At 40.0% G+C, this 19,742-nt stretch overlaps 1 protein-coding gene across 4 annotated transcripts in view; it reads right to left on the bottom strand.

Moving 5' to 3' along the window:
* The window catches only part of pip5k1bb (phosphatidylinositol-4-phosphate 5-kinase, type I, beta b), a 52,159-nt gene that overhangs the window by 27,634 nt on the left and 4,783 nt on the right, over nucleotides 1–19,742 (bottom strand). For 2 of the 4 annotated variants that reach the window (XM_088076847.1, XM_088076846.1), the window contains exons 2-5: nucleotides 6,551–6,655; nucleotides 6,374–6,442; nucleotides 5,175–5,305; nucleotides 1,940–2,057 (exon numbers count right to left, since the gene is read on the bottom strand). In XM_088076847.1, coding sequence (XP_087932973.1) covers nucleotides 1,940–2,057; nucleotides 5,175–5,305; nucleotides 6,374–6,442 — 318 coding nt within the window. In that variant the 5' untranslated portion in view covers nucleotides 6,551–6,655. The remainder of the gene's footprint in view (nucleotides 1–1,939; nucleotides 2,058–5,174; nucleotides 5,306–6,373; nucleotides 6,443–6,550; nucleotides 6,656–19,742) is intronic. The other 2 variants (XM_088076849.1, XM_088076848.1) reach the window with 1 other exon arrangement.

Genomic DNA, 19,742 nt, shown 5'->3' with positions numbered 1-19,742 from the left:
GGCTCAGAGGCAGACAAAAAAAAAAGGAAAATGGCAAAATAACACGATGAGGTCCAAACAAGAAAAAAACACAAAATCAAATTATGCTCATAAAAAAGTATCTGTGTAGAGTATGATGATACAAATGAATATGGCAACAAAGTATACTCTCAATATTAATATACAAATTAATATACAAAATACCATCTAAAGCATACACAAAGGCTTTGACAGGGATGTGTGTTAGATAAGATAAGATAAAATTTAAACCCAACATCAGGGAAATTCACTTGTTGGAGGCAAAAGCAAAGGGAAAAATGTAATTACCCTGACAGTGATATTAAACATCCAGGGCTTTAGGGAATTTTTTTACAGACACACGTGCAAATAGGCAATCAAGCAAAATAAAACACAAATCACCAAAAAGCTTCTGCTGAAAAAAGTCCATTAAGATCTCTTTTAAACTTTACACTGTCTCTTTCTCTCTCTCTACTTCTCGGTCTGTGTTTGTGTCTTTGATCAAGCTGGGAAATCACAGAATCATCTGCTGATTTCATTCAGCACTGGGAGCTGGTTAAAGCTTATGAGCGCACGCTCCGTTAGCTCAGTCATTACCTCCAATATCTTCACACCGCCTCAATGTTTTGCCTCGACTACATTCTCTCATCCTGTCTTTCCTCCTGTGCAGATGGTGTTTGGCATTACCCGCCCACTGCTCAATAAAATACACATTGAATTCTGTCACAATTACATATGCACTGAGGTGGAAGATTAGCGTTCAGTCAATAGGAAGTAATTCAGGAGAAAGACAGCCAGCGGGACATTGTCTCTTGTTTATGGGAGTTTTCTATTTGTATTTTTGACAATGGAACGGTGGAACAAAATCTAATTCAAGCCAAATAACTACCTAACAGAAATAAAGTGTGTGTGGCTCAATATAGAGTATGCTTGCAACTGAGAGGTTTTCAACAATATTAAATTTGTTGTTTGATGCATACTGATTGACAGAACTGCTTAAAACAGAAGATTGACACAACTTACGGTGCCATCACGTTGTTCTGGGTGGTCATAATTCCAAAGCCCAAATAGTTTGGATATTCATACTATGGCGAATGTTTGACCCGCCCCTGGCTTTGACTGGCTTACCCTCTCCCTTTGGTGCAATGCATGTTTGTTTCTGGGATGCAAATTTACAAATCCTCGGATAGCAAAGGATGACCCGCTCTACTCTCCGTCTGATTGGCCAGTACTGGTTGCCTTTGTTGGATGGGTTGGTAAGAAGTGTAACAATGTCAGGCTGAGCCATCAGAGTCAGAGTAAGGCAGACTAAGACAGGTCCATTCCTCAGCTATCCTAAAATTTGCAAAGTCGCTTCTGGGATAATAGGCTTGTAGTCCAATTAGACATTTTTACAACTAACAGGGCTTCTGAATTATGAGCAGTTGGAACAATGGGCAGTCCCCAACTTGCATGTCTGTCTATTAAAATACAAAACTACAGCTGGCTGGCAGTTAGCTTAGTTTAACTTAGCTTAGCATAAAGACTGGAAACAGCTAACCTGGCTTTGTCTGAAGGCAACAAAAATCAAGATTTGAGCTTCTCTAAAGCTCAATGTCAAAACACATATTTGTTTGTGAAATCCATGCAAAAATGGAAATGTGAAAGAATGTAATTTGTGGCTTTATGTTGGGTTGTGTGCTGTTCATGGCAATGACTGGCTCAACTTCATCATACCTTTAGTGGATAAATGCGATCTGACATGTCATAGCAGGTATACAATATGTGAACTTGATTTGATTAGACCCTTAATGCTTATTCGCTACATCTGCATGACATTTTTGCAAATCAGTTACTACAAAGTACAATAACTGATACTGAATTTGAATAATGAAATGTGCAAAAACATTTAAAGGTGGAACAAAGTATAACCAGCCAGATCTCGACCAGGTTTAAGTCTTACCAGGTAGTCATCTGGTTTGATGCCGAACAGATCCCTGAAGTAGCGGAAGGCCAGCGGGGCATAGGTTTTGAAGCGGAAGTCAGGATAGTGATGCGCTGGGGTCAAGTTGCTTCCCTCACTGAATAACCAAGCACACCAGGAAACAAAAACAGATAATGGTACATTAGACTCAAAAAAGGAAGAAAAGCGAAACGTGTCAGCGTCATTAAATTTTCCAACCCCAGGACCATACACAGGCATCACCAGGGAAAGTGAACCCTGACTTTTGTGCCTTGGCCACTGACTCCCAGTAAGTGTGTCAGAGAGCCCTTCTAATCTGCTCCACCCGTGCATGAACAGGCATTAGTAAAGCCATCTCTGAGAACCCAGATTCACCACTATCATGGTGACAAACCAGCCAGTATTGAGTTCTTCGCCTGGAGACTGACGGTGGCTCTGATTACTGGGTCTAAACAATACCACACAACACATGAGCTTTGACTCTGTGGGGGAAAAAGGGAAAAGTGGCAATAACAAGAAAAAACAAAACAAAATAACCTACTTTTTTTTGGGTCTGGACCATGAAACTTGACATTCTCAGACAGGCTTTGACAAAGGCAGAGTCTGTTTTGTAATTTGCGTCCCGGGGGAACACCACGACACAGAGGGAAGCTTGTGTAAAACGGTTGGCATGAATAAGCCGTCAAGTCGAGTCTTATCGAGTCACCCCCGAAATCTACAACAAGTAGGTTAATAAAGGGTTTTGTTTTCCAGGGCTAGTTAATATACCTGATGATTTTTTGGGTAAAGAGCCTACTGTGTTGTTGTTTTGTGCTGTTGCTACATTCGGTAATGAGATACAGGCAACAGTCAGGCTCTGCTGTGTAACACGATACCTGTGATTACTCTACAATGAAATCTGATTTCTTAGTGTACGAGGGCAACAAGAATTAACTGTCATCAGTGACTGACAGTCCACGATGGTAACATGGAAACCATTTCACAACAGTCAGCACCTGGAAATGTTTCATTCAATCTAATCAGAGAGCCATCTGCCTTGTGAAAGACACGTGCTAGTTGTCGGAGATGCATGCATGGCACAAAAAAATAAAAAACTGTGTGTGTGGGTGTCAAAGTGATTTGCGACATCGCCAACCATCCAAAACTAGACTGACAGAAGAAACAACAGTGGAAAACCTCCAGAGAGGAGCAGCAACAAGAGAGGGAAGAGAGGGAGGGAGGGAATGAAAGCATCTAAGAGTCGTCTCAGACGCTCTCTCAGGATTCTCAGTAAGAAGAAAGATGCGGGTGTGTTTGTGCACTATTACAGAACAGAGCACAAACACTTAGAGAAAGTTAAGAGAATACAGAGGGAAACAGTTATGTCATATGCCAGATGATTGACATTGGTTTTCTCTCCCTACTGATTACATTTTGTTTGTTGTGTTTTGTGTAATTTGTCCTGAGCATGCAGCCTTGAACTTCCTTATTTGTGTTGGTTCTCTCAGTGAAAAGCCGGCACTGAAGATAAGTTTTATTTCATGATTATGTGAAAAGGCTTGACACTGGGTGCAGACTGAAGATGATGTAACAAGCCCGCTTTAAAGGATTGATATTTTGTGCTTCACTATTTTAGCAAGGCAACAGCAGGTTTTTAAACACTCATCCCTGTAGGGTTGGAACAAGAGTAATGTTTGGCTGTTGCTGAGCAGTCAAAGGACAATGTGCGTGCCAAGACCCAGTTTGCATGAACCACAATGAGTTTGCATATCCTGGTGGTGGATCTCAAAGGTAAACCACACAGTATTTCCTAGTAGGACTTCAATTCTCCTTCAGAAGATTCAGACCTAGAGACAGTCTCCATGATCCAGCGTTTGGCTATATACTAACAAACAGTGAACACATTTTGCTTGATTCTTCCCCATTTCCTTTTGCAAAAATCATTGCATGTTTTTCAAGATAGGACATACAAATCATATCTTAAATAGAAAATAACACCATCATCAACCCATACAAATGGTAAGATTGATTTGAACAGTGTGAACTTAGTATGTAATATCAATTTTGTGCAATACCATTTTAGGCCACTATGTAAAAACAGTCCAGCACTGTTCTTGGCGGCGTGGTCTCTTCAATGTAATTGCCGCCAGCAAATGACTGTAACAAAGTATAGCTGTGCTTACTAGCAACAAAAATCACCAATAAATGCCCTTGAATCAAAAGCTTCATAAACTGGACATGTTCTGGCAGGAATTTGATCAAAAATTCTAGAGAAATTAACAAAATTGCTATCCAAAATTACAGGTTTCCCAGACGTTAGCATGTAGCTACATGTAGCAGGGTATAAAATGTAAACACTTGAAGTCGCATTCCTGAAGCATATGACCATATAAAGAAATATGTCGCAATATAACATCATCTTCCAGCCAGAAAAGAGCAATCTGAAGTCTGATGTTCATGCTCAGTTTACCTCTTTATTTGAAACATTGGCCACCTTTAACATAAGGATAAGCACAAACGGTTCCCTTTAATGCATCTGTGAATATACAAGTCACACTTTTAAAGAATTCCTTGGTCTGTTTTGGATTACGTCAAATGTTTCTTTAAGCTGATGATATGATTGTGAAGACAGCCCGAGACGACCGAGCGGCCACACGCTGACATATGTTTTGCGCTGTGGCAGTAAGAGGCACACAGTAAGCTGATTTCACAGTTCTTGGCAGGATAATCCACCAGAATAGTTTTATCCCTGCATCATGACTTAGACCAGCAAAATTTACTTTGTTGATAAATGATGATGGTGGCAGTTTGTGGTGGCAGTGTAATTTCTTTGAGACCTGATGTCCAGCGCCTTGCAGTTTCCATTATTAATAATAGTTTTAAATATCTTTAATACAAGACCCAGACATTTAATATTTAAGCGGGCAGACAGGCAAAGCTTAGTCTTTGGTCGCTTTCCATTCATTCACTTTGCAGAGTAAGGAAACTGTCGCAGCCAAAGAGCAGTCTGTTACCACCTACTCATAATCTGTATTTATGACGCAGCCCTCTGCTTCACTGGCTCTTGTAGACCAATAACCTTGAGCTTATGCAAAAGTCTGGCCCTTATTTTGATGGCAATGAGCAAACTTTCGCTGCACAATTAACTCATACATGGAACGACTGCCTCAGAAAATGTAAACATTAGAAAAGATTGTCTTCCTGTGTATATAAGCTGTATGAAAGTATGTCTGTGTGGGTTCTATGTAACACTGACCTCGGCAGAAAGACACTCTCCACCACGTAGAAGTCTTGCATAAGCACGTCTCTGTCAGGCTTGGATGTGAGGTTTCCCACTGTATAGCCAATACCGAGCTGAATGGCCCCCTTCAAGGCTGATGACGTTGTCTAAATGGGAAAATAGAAGAGAAAACATCCCCTTAGTCATGCTGTTGCATCATACGGTCACTGCTATTCCCATTACATACACTACTGGAAGTAAATGTGAACGATTGAAAACTTAAAATAATATGCAACAGTAGATGGGATCAAAATCAAAACAGCAGACCATACATCGAGACATTAAAGGAATAGTTTGCCCATCAAATGATCATTCATTGTGTTAAATTTAGGAATAAAAGTTTGTGTTTCTCGATTGCCTCTGGTAAGAAAGAATCCAAAAAGATTTTTGGATTTGCTGATCCACTGGTCAATAGGCACGTTAGTTTTTTAACGTGCCAACTGACCGAGGCAACAGTGGACCAGCAGCTCCCATGTTCAGAGCGCTAAAATCACTGTTTTTATCAATAGAGTCTGGCTTTGAAGACCAGTTAAGCTTCACTTTCAGTGCTCTGTTGGAAAGGGCTGACTGTTTGTGAAGTACTGAGCATACAACTGGTTAAATGAGATTTGGATTAGTTGTGTGAGAGAATGTTTTGATATTTTTTTGTTGTGATGTTGTTGTTTGTGTGAGAATTTTCTGTTAGATAAAGGCATGCAAGAAAATAATGTGTTAGTGTAGTATAAAATCTACACTAACACATTAAAATCCAAAAACGCTGCGAAATAAAAACACTTATTGTTTATGCTGCGTGAGTAGCCACCACAAAAAGACCTATTAGTCCCACCCTGAACAGTGCTAGCCACTGTGAAGAGCCTTGTAATGGTGACATCTGAAGAAATGCTGCCATAAGCAATGGCGTCTAAAGTAAAAAAAAAAAAAAGAAAGAAAGAAAGAAAACAAATGTGACCAGCACTTGACTGATCTTTGGCAGCCAGCCCGTGCAGAGGTCAGGACGTTATGTGTTGTAGAAGGACATTTATGAGGACTCATGTGACTCACAGGCTCAGAAGTTAAGACTTGGACTTGTTGGCTCTAAGCAGCAGCATTCCAAAATAAATGTTGTGGAAGCAGGTTGACGCTTGTCTTTAGAGGCATATAAAACCAAACACAGTAAAGTAGTCATACTTGTTTACCTTTTTGTACGTTTTCTCTCGGCCTGTACTCCAAGGCCCTCCCATCCCATTCTCTGTTGTGGTTGACATCTGAAAGAGATGCAAATAAATGAAATAAAACTGTGATAAAATCAAATTACTGGTACTAGTTTCACAGTTTAAAACAAATATATGTGCTGACTGAAAAGCATAAACTACCTTGCCTAATGAAAAGCTGTTTCCGACAAAACAGCGATCAGGGCGACATCTCTTGATTGTCAGCTTGAGCAAACATCAGGAGGTTTGGATCCGTCAGGTGACCCTCTGCAAGAGAACAGACACACAAAACGTTATTATTGCACAATAAAAAATGAGGGCAAAAAAACGCTCACAGCCTTGGCATTAAGTGAAGCTGCTCTAAGTTAAGATGTGACGGGACGGAACATGTCCACCAGCAAAGATTCGTTGATTAACTGCGATAAATTTGAAGCCACTTTAAAGCCGTCACTCTAGTGTTAATCTCTGCCTGATAGCAGAGGCAATTTAATCTTTGACTATTTCTCTCTATTGAAGCGTGAACTTGTGAAATGTTAATGTGCGTGTTGTGCCGTAACCATACCAACTCCTCTAGAGTCATGTTTTGGAGAACAATACAACTCGATTGTCAGGTTGACAGTTCAGTTGCACAAATTGCACAATGCAGATGAATGAAGCACACAATACTTTACGGTCACGTCCATCTGCGTTCTTTTACACATTTTTCAAATGGAAAAGCCAACTCAGCCATTGGTGAAGAGCAGTTTACAGCAGTGAGGGCTGATTACAATAATAATAATAATAATAATAATAATAATAACTTTTTTGTTTGTTTGGATTTCTTGAATTGGAGTTTTATGGCGTACTTAAATTAATTAATTATTTAATTAATTATGACTTTAGTCTTTCACATTTACTGGCATCTTTCTCCTCCTCATCTCTTGACTTCTTTATTTTAGTAATTCCTTCCATGTTCCATGAGTGTGTGTGTGTGCTGGATAAATAACACCTCATAAAACAGAAGAGCTGCAGAGTGTGTATGAATGACGTGTCGCTCTGGGGCTGAAAGCGGTATGCTGGCCTTTCCCAGCTCACAGCACAACCAAGTCTTTACAGAGTCACAAAAACACCGGCCAGTCTTAGTTCCTCATATCGTCTCCATGAAGTAGACTGTATCAGTCCCCTCACTCTTCTTTCTCTCCTTACTGATTTTCTAGTCTGCTTTCCACCTGTTTCACTCTCCCAGAAAATACTGGAGAGTGACACAAGTCAATGAAACTGTGACAAAACTCAGTGTGTCTTCTGAATGAGTGTGAAAAAACAGGGACGCAAATGAGGAGCAAAGGCCTAACAGAAACCGGCAAAATTTGGACTTTGTCTATTAAGCTCCAGCAAGCCTGCAGTCACCGCCCCACCTGCATATGCATATGCATGTTGCACAATGTCATCCTGTTTCATCAGCACCATGTCCTCCAGTCACCTTCTCTGTGACTTGCAATCACATCGTCATCAAATCAGAATCGCACTGAGAATCTACACAAAATGAGACACTTTTATTTTGAAAGTCTTACAACCACCTACAGTACAACTACTACTACAATGCCGCAGGGTGTAAATTCTTCACAGACAAATCAAAAGAGCTACAAATATGTTGTAGCCATGTTTAAAAATAGTCTTCAAAAGGAGAATTGTCTCTTTAGATAAATACATGTTGACACACTCAGGTATTAAAAGAACGTAGCAGACACTAAACTCTTATCTGCAGACTGGGTGCTTATCTGTGCACCAGCTCTTCTGTTGCTATAAACAAAAAGACAACACCATGCATCTGCGTTTTAGTGCTTCAACAATTCCCAAATGGTGAGTTGTGGTCCAAAAGTTAGTTACAGGTCCATTCTGAGTGGACGACAAGTGACTTGAGAACATGTCAAGTTTGTAAAAAAAACACTTCATTATATGACTTAGAGTTTTTCTCTATTAAGCCTTCAAAACCTGAGCAAATAGACTTGATTTCTTTTAAAAAGCATGGGAAGAAGGCAATGAGCAACGAAAGAAGAAATGACCCAAAATTTGCAAGAAATGAGTAAAAAGTACGAGAAAAATACTTAAAATGATTATATTGTTACAAAGCTGAAAAATAGGACATTACCTGGGAAAAAGCGATTATAATCCCTATAATAATTAATAATTATAATTCCCTAGCTTTATTAAGATAATTTTCTAAATCTACTAATTTCTTGCCATTTTTGGCACATTTCTTGCCAAGTTTCTCGTTGCCTTTTTTCCCATGTTTTTGAAAGAAATCCCACCAATAGTCGTGAGAGTCACCTAAAAGCAGCACAAGAAAAATGTTGTCACTCCAGGTTAAAGGGTTAACATGCAGTGCCTTTGCAGCATTTTAGCCACTGATTCTGAAACAATAATACGCACTTTTTGGGTCGCAGTGCTGTATTTTTACAAATTTTTAAGTAACTGCACTTTATTCTTACAATATGTTTTATATTCTAAGCCACCTTTTGTTTACATTTTGTGAAATAAAACTGAATATTTGGTCATTTATCTAATGTGTGGACCTTAAACTAATGGCCAAGAAGAAAGCTGCACCCCGTGGCTGGATCAGTTGGTAACCACTGATTTATACCTCCCCTGTCACCTTTAAAAATAATATTCAGGTTTCTGTGTTCACAACAACCCAAAGAGTTTCATTAAATTCATCCTGAGTGCAACGTTTGTTGCGTTATTTTGTGTAACTGAGGGAAAATCGTGCTCTTTATAAAACAAAATCATGTTGTCAATCATAAGCTGCCTCTTAAGCAATTAATCAGAATATTTCTTTTCACCACCGTACATTGAGGTGTTGATCCACCTGAGCCACCGTGCTGTACGACTGACTGTGTGCTCTGAACCTGAGGAATGTTAATGAGCCTGTCTGGCTCTCTGCTCCGTCCTGGCCTGACTGTCAGTGTTAAAAGGGATTGTTTGGACCTCTCTCTCTCTCACCTGACCCCACAACCCAGCCAGTGCTCCAACAGACTGTTTCCAGAACAATCCATGAGAGGCCTGCAGCTGCAGCGAACAACAACAGGTCTGTTGTTCACCTCTCAACAAAAGAGAGGCAGACAGATGGTTGGACATGTGGATGAAAATGGATGGATGGATCCTCCTAATCAGACGTGTCTTACCACTGTCACACACCCCCTTTGCAAATACCGTGAGCATAGCAGAAGTATAGCATGTATGCTGTTATATGCACCGGTGGAATGTAACACAGTACATTTACTCAAGTACTGTATTTAAGTACGAATTCAAGGTACTTGTACTTTATTTGAGTATTTTATTTTCATGCTACTTTATACTTTTACTCCACTACATTTCAAAAGGAAATATTGTATTTTTTACTTCAAGTCATATATCTGGCCGCTTTAGTTACTTTACAGATTAAGATTTTTGCATGAAGACATAAGAAACGTTTCTAAAATATGATGTTTGTTGTAAATTAAATAACCAAACTGTTGATACAAGTACAACTGCTTTTTTAATTTTAAATGTGTGTTAATGTTTGTTTGTTTGTTTGAAGATTTTTCTGCATAAGGTACTTTTTATACTTTAAGAACATTTTCCTGATTAAACTATGACTCAAGTAACATTTTCAATGCAGGGCTTATACTTGTAACACAGTATTTTCACATTGTGTTATTAGTACATTAATACAAAAGTGAATCTTTTTAGAATCAATACCTCTGGCAGATGGTGGATGTTTTGTGGTCTGGATGGGGACCAAATGTGTAAAATGATACAACTGATCGATAAAAAGCAAAGCCTGCACTTCAGAGTCTAAATCTGTATGAAAACCGCAGAGAACTGTGGAGGGCTTAAGTTTTGAGTTGTTTATGTGCCTTTGTGAAGTCAAGCAAAGATCATAAAGATTTCATACGTCATGGTAAAACTGTGCAACACCGCGTCTGCGTCCAGAGGAACATTTCAGTGGAATGAGGACAAATACACCCTGGGTCAATTTCCATTTCACACAGTTGTCAAGCTTGAACTATAAAACACATATACACAGACTGTACACAGTAAACATGTTAAAGACCAATATGTTGCCACTGCAGAGTTTCTAAGCAAACTCACCACAGCTGTCCCTGTGACTGTCAAAACCCAGACTTGTTTAACCATGGACATTTCATTCTCTTTATCCTTCCTGCTTGTGAGATGCTTTGAGACTTCTGCTCTTTAAAAGGTGTAATATAAATAAACTTTACTTAGCTCTTCCCTTCGTCAGTCTCTCTGTTCACAAACAACTCTCTTCCCATCTCGTCCACACGCCCTTGTCAGAAACTCTACCACCCTTCAAACAAACACACTTGAGTACAGATCAAACACTGGCTCTCATGCCATATCTCCTCCATGGTTTCAGGGATATTGCCACGGGTGCCAGTAAGCCCCTGTGGAAGTCATAAAGCCACTCAGTACCCAAGCAGTCCTGGCAAGGAAACTACGTTGCTGAGAGCAGACATGGGCCATCTGGTATGATAAAAATGCAGATCCAATGCATCTGAACTGTCAAAGAGTCTACGTAGCTGTGGTAATATTCCCTCACTGGTCTCAGTGGGCAAGGTAATGATAATAGTAATGAAGGCAGGAATCAGACAGATTAATCACCAGCCCTGCTACAAGGACTGGGTATGGAAGCACAATACATTTAAGGTATCACACAAAATAACCAAGTGGTATTAAAGATCCTCCAGTTAAATGATAGCTGTAATCGATCCTTTTTTTACCAGGTCTACAAAGACAGAATTACCACCTCGTGGTTGTATGCTTCCACAAACCCATAAAGTTGCAGTTACAGTTTACATCCATGTCTGTGAAAACATAAATGCTTCACACAAATCTTCCCCACGGGAGCATAATGGATCTATACTATCAGCACAGTTTTAGGGTGGGCACCTGAGATTAGCGTCACCGATTCCGTATCTGACCAAATGTCTCCCTCTCTGTTCCTAATTTATGATGACATTGAGTAATGTGAAGTGAAGTTATTTTAAGGAACATTATGACATCACAGTATACTGTATATGAGCGCCAACCTTTAAAATATCATCACTTCATCATTTTATCCTATTAAACTTTAGTGAAAAAATATTGTCATAACTAGCCAATGAATACTTGAGGTACAGCCAAAAAGATATTTTGTGAGGTCAAAGTGACCTTGACTTTTGACTACCAAATTCTAATCAGTTCACTCTTGAGTCAAAATGATTGAATTTGAAGAAAAGGTGTTTTTGAGATACTGTATTTGTGAGAATGCAACAGACAAGTTCATGCTAACCTTAACCCTTGACCTATGAGCACCAAATTTGAAAAAGATTCCCTCAAGGCGTTCTTGAGATACCCTGTTCATACAAACAACATGGACAAGGTTGCAATGACCTTGACCTTTGACCCATTCCCACCAAAATCTAATCACTTCATAGTGTGCCAAATTTGAAGAAATTCCCACAAAGTGATCTTACAATGAACAGACGGACAACCCGAAAACATAATGACTTCAGCCACAGCTATTGCTGGCACAGAGGCATAAAAATGACTATTTGCTTGGTTTTCGCAGCCTTTCACCAGAGGCTTTCCTCAACTGAGTGCAACATATGACTCGCCCACAACCACAGCAGCTGCATCCCATAAAAGTCTGTGGTTTGGTGAAGTCAAGCATGTTGTATTTTGAAGAGGTTTGCACTTCAGCCTGCCAAGATTTTCACCAAGACGTTTGAATTTATGACCAATACTAAACGCCTGTGGTTTCTGGTAGCATTTCACACTTCTATTCAAATGATTGGTATCAAATGAAGTAGAAAAAAAATAGAAGAATCAAATGAAGTACTCTGTACGTATCAGTATCACCTCAAGGGTACTGGTATTGTAATTTTTAAACAATACCCAGCCACTCCAGCAACCACCTACTCACTTTTTTAGCAATATTACATGATTTAAAAATCATCTCTGTTCCTATAAGTAGATCTGGTTCATTGTTGAAACAAAAGTGGAGCAGCATTTTCCACAGAAGAGAAACGATATCAGGGCCAAGAGGTATTCAAGTCAAGGAGGCCCCCACAGCTTCTATCACCAAGACACAGATACACAGATACACATAGGCTCACTTTTTGCTCTGCTTTGCTTCAGTCCCTAAATACTATTGGATTACTGCAGCAGATTGGAGACATAATGGAGAATCAATAGCAGGCTGGCAATGCAGAGCGCCGAGGACTGGACTGAGGACTGGGGCTTTCATGACCTTCACAATCCCTGACTGTGAGATGTTAGATAAGCACAGATATCTGGATTTGGGTGGATACAATCAAGAAGATGCATGGGGGGAGTCAGCTTAGCTCGGCCTACAAGGGATCGGCTTCATCAACTTAACTGCTCTGATCCTCTGATCACAGAAACTCCGACCCAAGCAAAATTTAACTCGAAAAACTTCAGCTGCATTGTGGTTTGTATTGTTTTATCACATCTTTTTTTCAGTATTCAATAATATTATGGGACCATAGGCCACATGATAAAATACACTAAAATAAGGATGAAAACTAAAATTATTGCCCAGCAGTCTTTTGCCTCCACTCACCAGTCAAGTTGCAGTTGCAGTTTACATTCATGTCTGTAAAAATGTGCATGCTTCATACACATCTTCCCTCTGGCAGCACAAAGTGGACCCCCAAGATAACAAGGATGGGAATGAGCAGAGGCTCCGCAATACAATATTATCAGGATGCTTTCATCACAATAAGACATTATTGCGATTTCCAATCATGTGAATTGTGAATTGTTGAGTTATGGCCTAAAACATGATTCATGAAGTCAAAGTGACCTCTGACCTGTAACCTTCGACCACCAAATTCCAATCAGTTCATTCTTGAGTCCAAGTGGACATTTGGGCCAAATTTGAAGATATTCCATGAGGGCCTTTATTAGGGTTGACCCTTGATTTTTGGATATTTGAATCATTAGTCAGAGACCCTCAGTTGACTGAGTCGACTGTTTGTTTTTTTCACTTGTTAGTGTGCTCTGCAGTTTACATCTGCAGATGTTTTGGCCCCTCTATATGGTTGTATGTGAACACTCTTGACTTTCATGCTAATCTTTGGTACAGCTGCAGACATGCAGGCAGAGACACATAAAAGGAGAGACTCTGCTCTGTAAGGGTCAAAGAAAACATTACCTTATTTTTTCTGCTAAGAAGTGGTGAATTTACAGCTAACAGCAACTTAATACAACACAATCTCTGGCTTGCACATGTACCGTGTGTCGTTGGCGCAGTTAGCTTGTTTACTATAGCACCTGAATGCTGGTGTCATGCTGAACGTCTCTCCCTGAGCCCATCCAAGCTTTAAAACTTTAAAAATATTCATACTGAACAGTCAAATCTTATTGGACTTACATAATTCTTAGTCGGGTCAGACCTAGCCTTTATATGGTGAAATACTGAATTCATCAGAATGATATGGACACAAGGTCACAGTAACCTTGACCTCTGACCTATGACAACCAAAGACTAATCACTTATCCTTTATTCAAAGTGGATGTTTTTTTGCCAAATTTGAAGAAATTGCCTCAAAGAGCTCTTCATGAGAATGAGACAGAGATGGAGCTTTCAGACGCCTTATGTAAACACTGTTTGTTGTGTCAGTGAGATTATGTAATTGGCTTTGGTACTTCAAGCATGTAAAATAGTTGCTTCTGTGAAAAGTGTCATATTCTGTTATGAATCATGTGGCTGAAAAAACAAACATCATCTCATGTGTGCGTTTCTCTCCACTAGCCAAGCAGAAATGATCAGTCGTAGAAATGAAAATAAAGAGCAAATGATACGCAGTCCTCATTTAAAACACTCAGATTTATCCCCTGGCCAGAGCAGAAATTTAAACGATTGTGTTTTGCTCACAGGAAAAAGGGGGAGGAGTAGAAAATGCTTGATGGGGGGGCAGACAGAGAAAGAAGAGACAAACACTGTCTATGTGAAATGTTCGGTCAAACAGAAATATCTGCGCATCAATGTCAAAGACGTGAAAAACACACCCAATTCAGGAGCTCTGCTCTGGTTCCACCCAATTCAAACAGAACGCCCAAACATAAATACATGTACACACCGAGCAAACACAACATTAAATGCACACAGTTTCAACATGTGCAAACAAACATACAGGTTTTGTGACTCTGTAAACACACATCTTATACTGTACACACACATACACTCTGTTTCTCTCCCCTGTGAGTCCCCACACCAAACGTAGCAGTAAAACAGCAGGCAGGTATTATTTTGGACTGTTTTTGGTTCGTTCTGTTCCATATTTCACTGTATCCTCTGGAGGTGTGTTTGTTTTCATCATCCCTCCGAGGGACAAGCTGTGCTGCAGAGTAGTGTGTGCCTGCGTACACCAGGCGCTTTGCAGCACTGCAGAGCTGTGTGTGTGTGTGTGTGTGTGTGTGTGTGTGTGTGTGTGTGTGTGTGTGTGTGTTTAAGCGTGTGTGGAGATTATATGTCCAAACAAGACAAACAATCTATAGCCACACTGGTGGCACATGTTTGATGGGTTGGATGAACAACATTAAGACAACTTTATTGCTTTCACTAGTGGAGCAAAAATGAAAGTTTTGCCAGAGAGCAGCTCCAAATGAAAAGATGATGTTGCCTAAATCAGAAGAGTTTATCTAAATATTTAGCATGTAACATCCAGTGTGCTAATGATTGTTTTCGATGAGTCTGTTGATTGTTTTTTTAATTAATCAGTTAATTGTTTAGTCTATAAAATGTGACGGAAAAAAAAGCTGATGTCCTCAAATGTTTTGTTTTGTCCAGAACACAAAGATATAAAGTTTACTGTCACAAAGGAGTAAAGACAAACAGAAAATATTTGTATTTATGAAGCTGGAATCAGCAAATTTTTACTTGTTTTAATCAAATCAATTAGTCTATAGTTGGGTTTTCATACAAATGGAGCCCAAATTTTCACTTGAAAATGTACGTGCTCTTCCATCCACTGCTGCTAATGCAGGCTAATAACTACTGTGCCGCATGTTAAGACTGCTACGATTGTCTAGTTCAGTTGCTACAGCACATTGAGTGTAGCTGAGACTCGTGGAAAACCTGGTCATAAGTCTGGTGATGGACAAACAGACTGACCAAACCGCCAACAGAGTTAGCATGGCTAAAAATACAATGATCTGTGTCATAATGTGGCAAGAAGAATTATGACATTACTGCAAAAATCTGATTTTCCCTAATGCATCCTCACACAACGCTGAGTGTACCGAATATGCTGAGAACAACACAAATCTGAAAATTTGCTTTAGCGTGCTCAACATGTGAGATAGGCCTTCCACTGGCCATTCAACTATGACCAACTAAATCTACATTTTACAGGTAAAGTATATAGTGTCTGGAGAAAGATAGTTGATGCTGAGTCTCGTTCCCTGGTTGACAAATACAGACACTTAAGGTTGGTGGTTCAGTGCGAGTACCAACCAAGACTCAACAATCAACTATCTTGCACACTAACGCTTTAACTATTGATGGTATTTGACCTTTTGGCAACAGCAAAGAGAAACAAAAGGTGGGAGGGAGAGGGACAATACCTACAGAGCGCTATGACCTTTCAGATGTGACATGAGAAGAGAACAAAAAAGACAGAAGAGGGATACAATGGGGTACAAAAGGTGTGATAATTGGGTGCTTCTCTTGTGATTTAACAACAACATGCGACAAGATCAAATCAAGTTTTATTCAGAGCAAAGCTATTTTTCCCAGTAGGGCAAATTAGAAAAAAAAGATCATTGTTTAACAGCAAAGAACATATAACACGATATAAGGCAAGAGAATGAAATATTTTTGCTCTCTAAGACAACATGAAACCCAGGGAGAGGACTCGGCCTGTGTATTTGTAATTCAGAGAGCGTCTCACTCTAGTTCCACTCTGCATGAAAAGCAGTAAGGAGGAGGTCACCCACTGTGTCCAGAGAGTCACATGATTCAACTGAGGGAATGGAGGAGGGTGAAAGAAGAAACATAGAGAAGAGTATATGGAGGGAAAACAGAGACGATGTTCTGTAGAGACACACAGGCAGCCCTGATGGAGCAATACACTACTGCTCGACACAAGGACTCCTTACAGCAGGCTTATTATATTCAACCACCAGTGATATCTACGCAAGCTCGCCTCAGCTCCATACGTCACACAGCCCATGGAAAACATGATCACATAACACGAAGAGAAGAGGAGAGACTTTGACGTGATAGCCAAGCCTTGCTTCCTGAGCCTTGCCTGCAGTCCAAAGGTCCTCTTATTCTTCTTTAAGCCAGGCAGGTTTATTACATATCGCTGTGGGAACAACTGACTGTGTTTAGTTTTCACACAAGTGATCAATCATGGGCGTAGCAGGGGATTAGATCATCCTGCCTTTATTGATCACGGGTCACAAGCTGTTTAAGAGGCAGAATTCCATGTTGACAAATTTCCACATTTTTTAACGAAGACATATAAAGAGAGTCCTCACGAAAAACTCTAGGCCTTCTCTGCTGTAGAAAGATGCAAATACTTGTGAAATTGGTGCCGCGTGACCGGACAAAACAGAGAAAAAGGGTGCTTCTCCTCAAAAGGTAGAAAACCTACAACTACCAGAATGCATCACACCCTATCAGACGATCCCACCGGTGGGTGACGCAATGTAGACTGGTACAAGTGGAACTATGGTGCTCAGCAATCTCATATTATAGTTTATCAGTAAGCTGAAACGTGTTTCTAAAAACATTTAAGGCAAGAAAGAGACAACTCAGTGACAGAATCGTGGTTTATACTTTTGATCAGCACTGCTTAGTTGTACTGTTTGATTTCCAATTTTCAGCCTCTATTTTCACTGTGCAATAAGCAGTGTGGCCCCACTTCCTCTTCACAAACTCTCACTTTACAGCGAAACAGAGAATTTAAATTTGTTTCTGGAAACATTTTTGTAAAGAAATCAGCAGCGTTTGTCGACTCTCCTTCCCACTCTCTCACTCTAGCATCCCTGAGTGGGCCCCTCTAAGTCATTACGAGGGTGGAAAAGCGGGAGGGGACGCTCGGCCAAAACAACAACAACAACAAGCAACAACACAGACCACAACCTCTGAATAATCTGAATTCCTGCACGGCTGCCAATCGCTCTGCCTGCAACCCTCCAACTGACCAATCGTTACACAGAGGAGCACAATTATCAGCCAATTACTACTGCAGGCCTCCTTTGGCTGAGTTTTGCATCCTCTCAAACCCTGGTGATATGTTCAAGGGGGGAATGAGCATTAGGATCAAAGCAATAATACTGGAAAAATCATCCAGATTCACCTGCTGCAAAGTAAATGAAGAGCAATTTTAACTGTGCATTCGTTTTCACACTTCCCAAGATTAACATCTCATTTCACATCTTCCAGATTTACACAAGGTGCTGTGAGTCAGGATTGTTTTAACACTTTGTCCTTTTAAAGGGGCATTTCAGTTTTTTGAACCATAGAAAGATCAAATCAAGGAGTTACTTAAGTTAAAATAATGTGTGTCTGTGCGTAAGCAGCTTTTATTTTGTCTAGATTTTATGTCGTCTGGGGTGAACGTCGAGCACAATACTGATAATAAAAGACAGTTGATTATGAAGCCCTGACAGTCCTGGTGGTCATCAGTCGTATGTGGTATGTGCTGACTGGGGGGAGGCTGGACGATGAAAGAGGACAATAAAACAGATAACAGACAGAAAGAGAGACAGAGAGAGAGAGAGAGAGAGAGAGCAGTCCACACTGTGAGGTGCAACTCAACTAACAGAGGTGTGGAGGCTAAACCTCGTCTGATCAATAGAGTATGTGGGTCAAACTGCCCACTGACCTGTCTAGGTTTTACGGGACAAAGCATCTTCTTGTTCAGCACTGCTCTGATTCACACTGCTGCGGATAATCCGACGAGGCTTTGAGCACTGATTCCAATAGTCAAATAATCTATGAGGCCATTGAAAGTAAATCCAATTTTGATGAGCCACCAAACATGCTGGTTAATGCTTCAAAACTGTAGAGCCTGGATTTTTTAACTGGTGCTAAATAACATAACATTCGTTCATCATGGTTCTCTCCTGCAACTTGATTGGATGCCGTCAGATTGGCCCAGACAATTCGAATCTGGGGAATTAAGTGTTGACTTGCTGGGAATTAATTGCGTTAACGTTAATTGATTCAGGAAATGAAGCAAAATTAATTTATTTGTTTTACACTTTTCAAGCAACGTACTTAAATCTTTGTATGTGGGGCAGTATAGCAAGTATTTTATGAAGTTACAAAGCATTGCTGTTAAATAGAGTCACAAATCTTTATTGATATTGTGTCATTAAATGTGTGACTCAAGTCGAAGTCATCTGATGCATACCTCTGGTACTTGGTTTGACATTGTGGGTTAAATGACTAATTCCGTAAACAATTTGTCAAAATAGTACCAGACGTACCAAACAGAGAAAAAAAAATAAAAGTAATCATTGCTGGAAAGGCCTAAAGGCCTGACACTGACTTACTGAGGCAGTATACAAGCAGCAAAGCACACAGCACTCATTAACCTTCAGAAACTATAGAACAAAACACACATTGTACTGTGAGATATCCCACAACTGCTACAAGTTAAATCACAGAAATCTGAAATACAATAACTCCAATAATGTTGACTAAAAAGATTCATTCCAAGTCCTCACAAAGATCGATATAACAATTTGTTTTCTATAATATCTTCAATCTGTACTGAAACCACCTGTAAATAATCTCATATCTCCCTCTAAAATTAAACTGTCACTCTCCAAAGTGATCTGATAAAAGATTTGCTACAACTGAGCTGAGAGAAGCAACAAGAAAAGAATGGCATGGTGATGAATAACCTGAGACGACGCGCTCTGGAAAGAAAACAAACACTCTTGTCATGCTTTCATCGCTTTGCAACTGGGACGTGGCACATTAGCACTCCGACCCAGAATACAACACTGGAGACGCAGAGTGAGAGAGAGAAAGATTAGAGTGGGCGTAGTAGGAAGAGAGGTCACACTAGACACACACAAACATTACGAGGTGCCGGATTTCATTATCACAACACAGCGAGGCATTTTTTTCTTTTAATCAGAACATCTTGAATGTAACAGGACCCAACATGGGGCCACACCCGGCACATTGGTCAGTCAGACAATTATCGGGTATGACAGAGAGCTGAGAACTACTGTTCAGGGCAATAACTTATGTAACTGTCTTAATGAGCCTCATGCGCCTGATATTTTGGTCCTATCCCATGGTACAGTATGAGCACAGAGTGCTCTTTGACCCACAGTCACA

This window comes from Plectropomus leopardus, chromosome 4 (assembly GCF_026936395.1).
Source record: "Plectropomus leopardus strain MGB_pleo_1.0 chromosome 4, ASM2693639v1, whole genome shotgun sequence".
In the NCBI taxonomy this organism is placed as follows: Eukaryota; Metazoa; Chordata; class Actinopteri; order Perciformes; family Serranidae; genus Plectropomus; species Plectropomus leopardus.
Note: the sequence above shows the minus strand (reverse complement) of the source record. Positions and strands in the feature narration are given on the sequence as shown.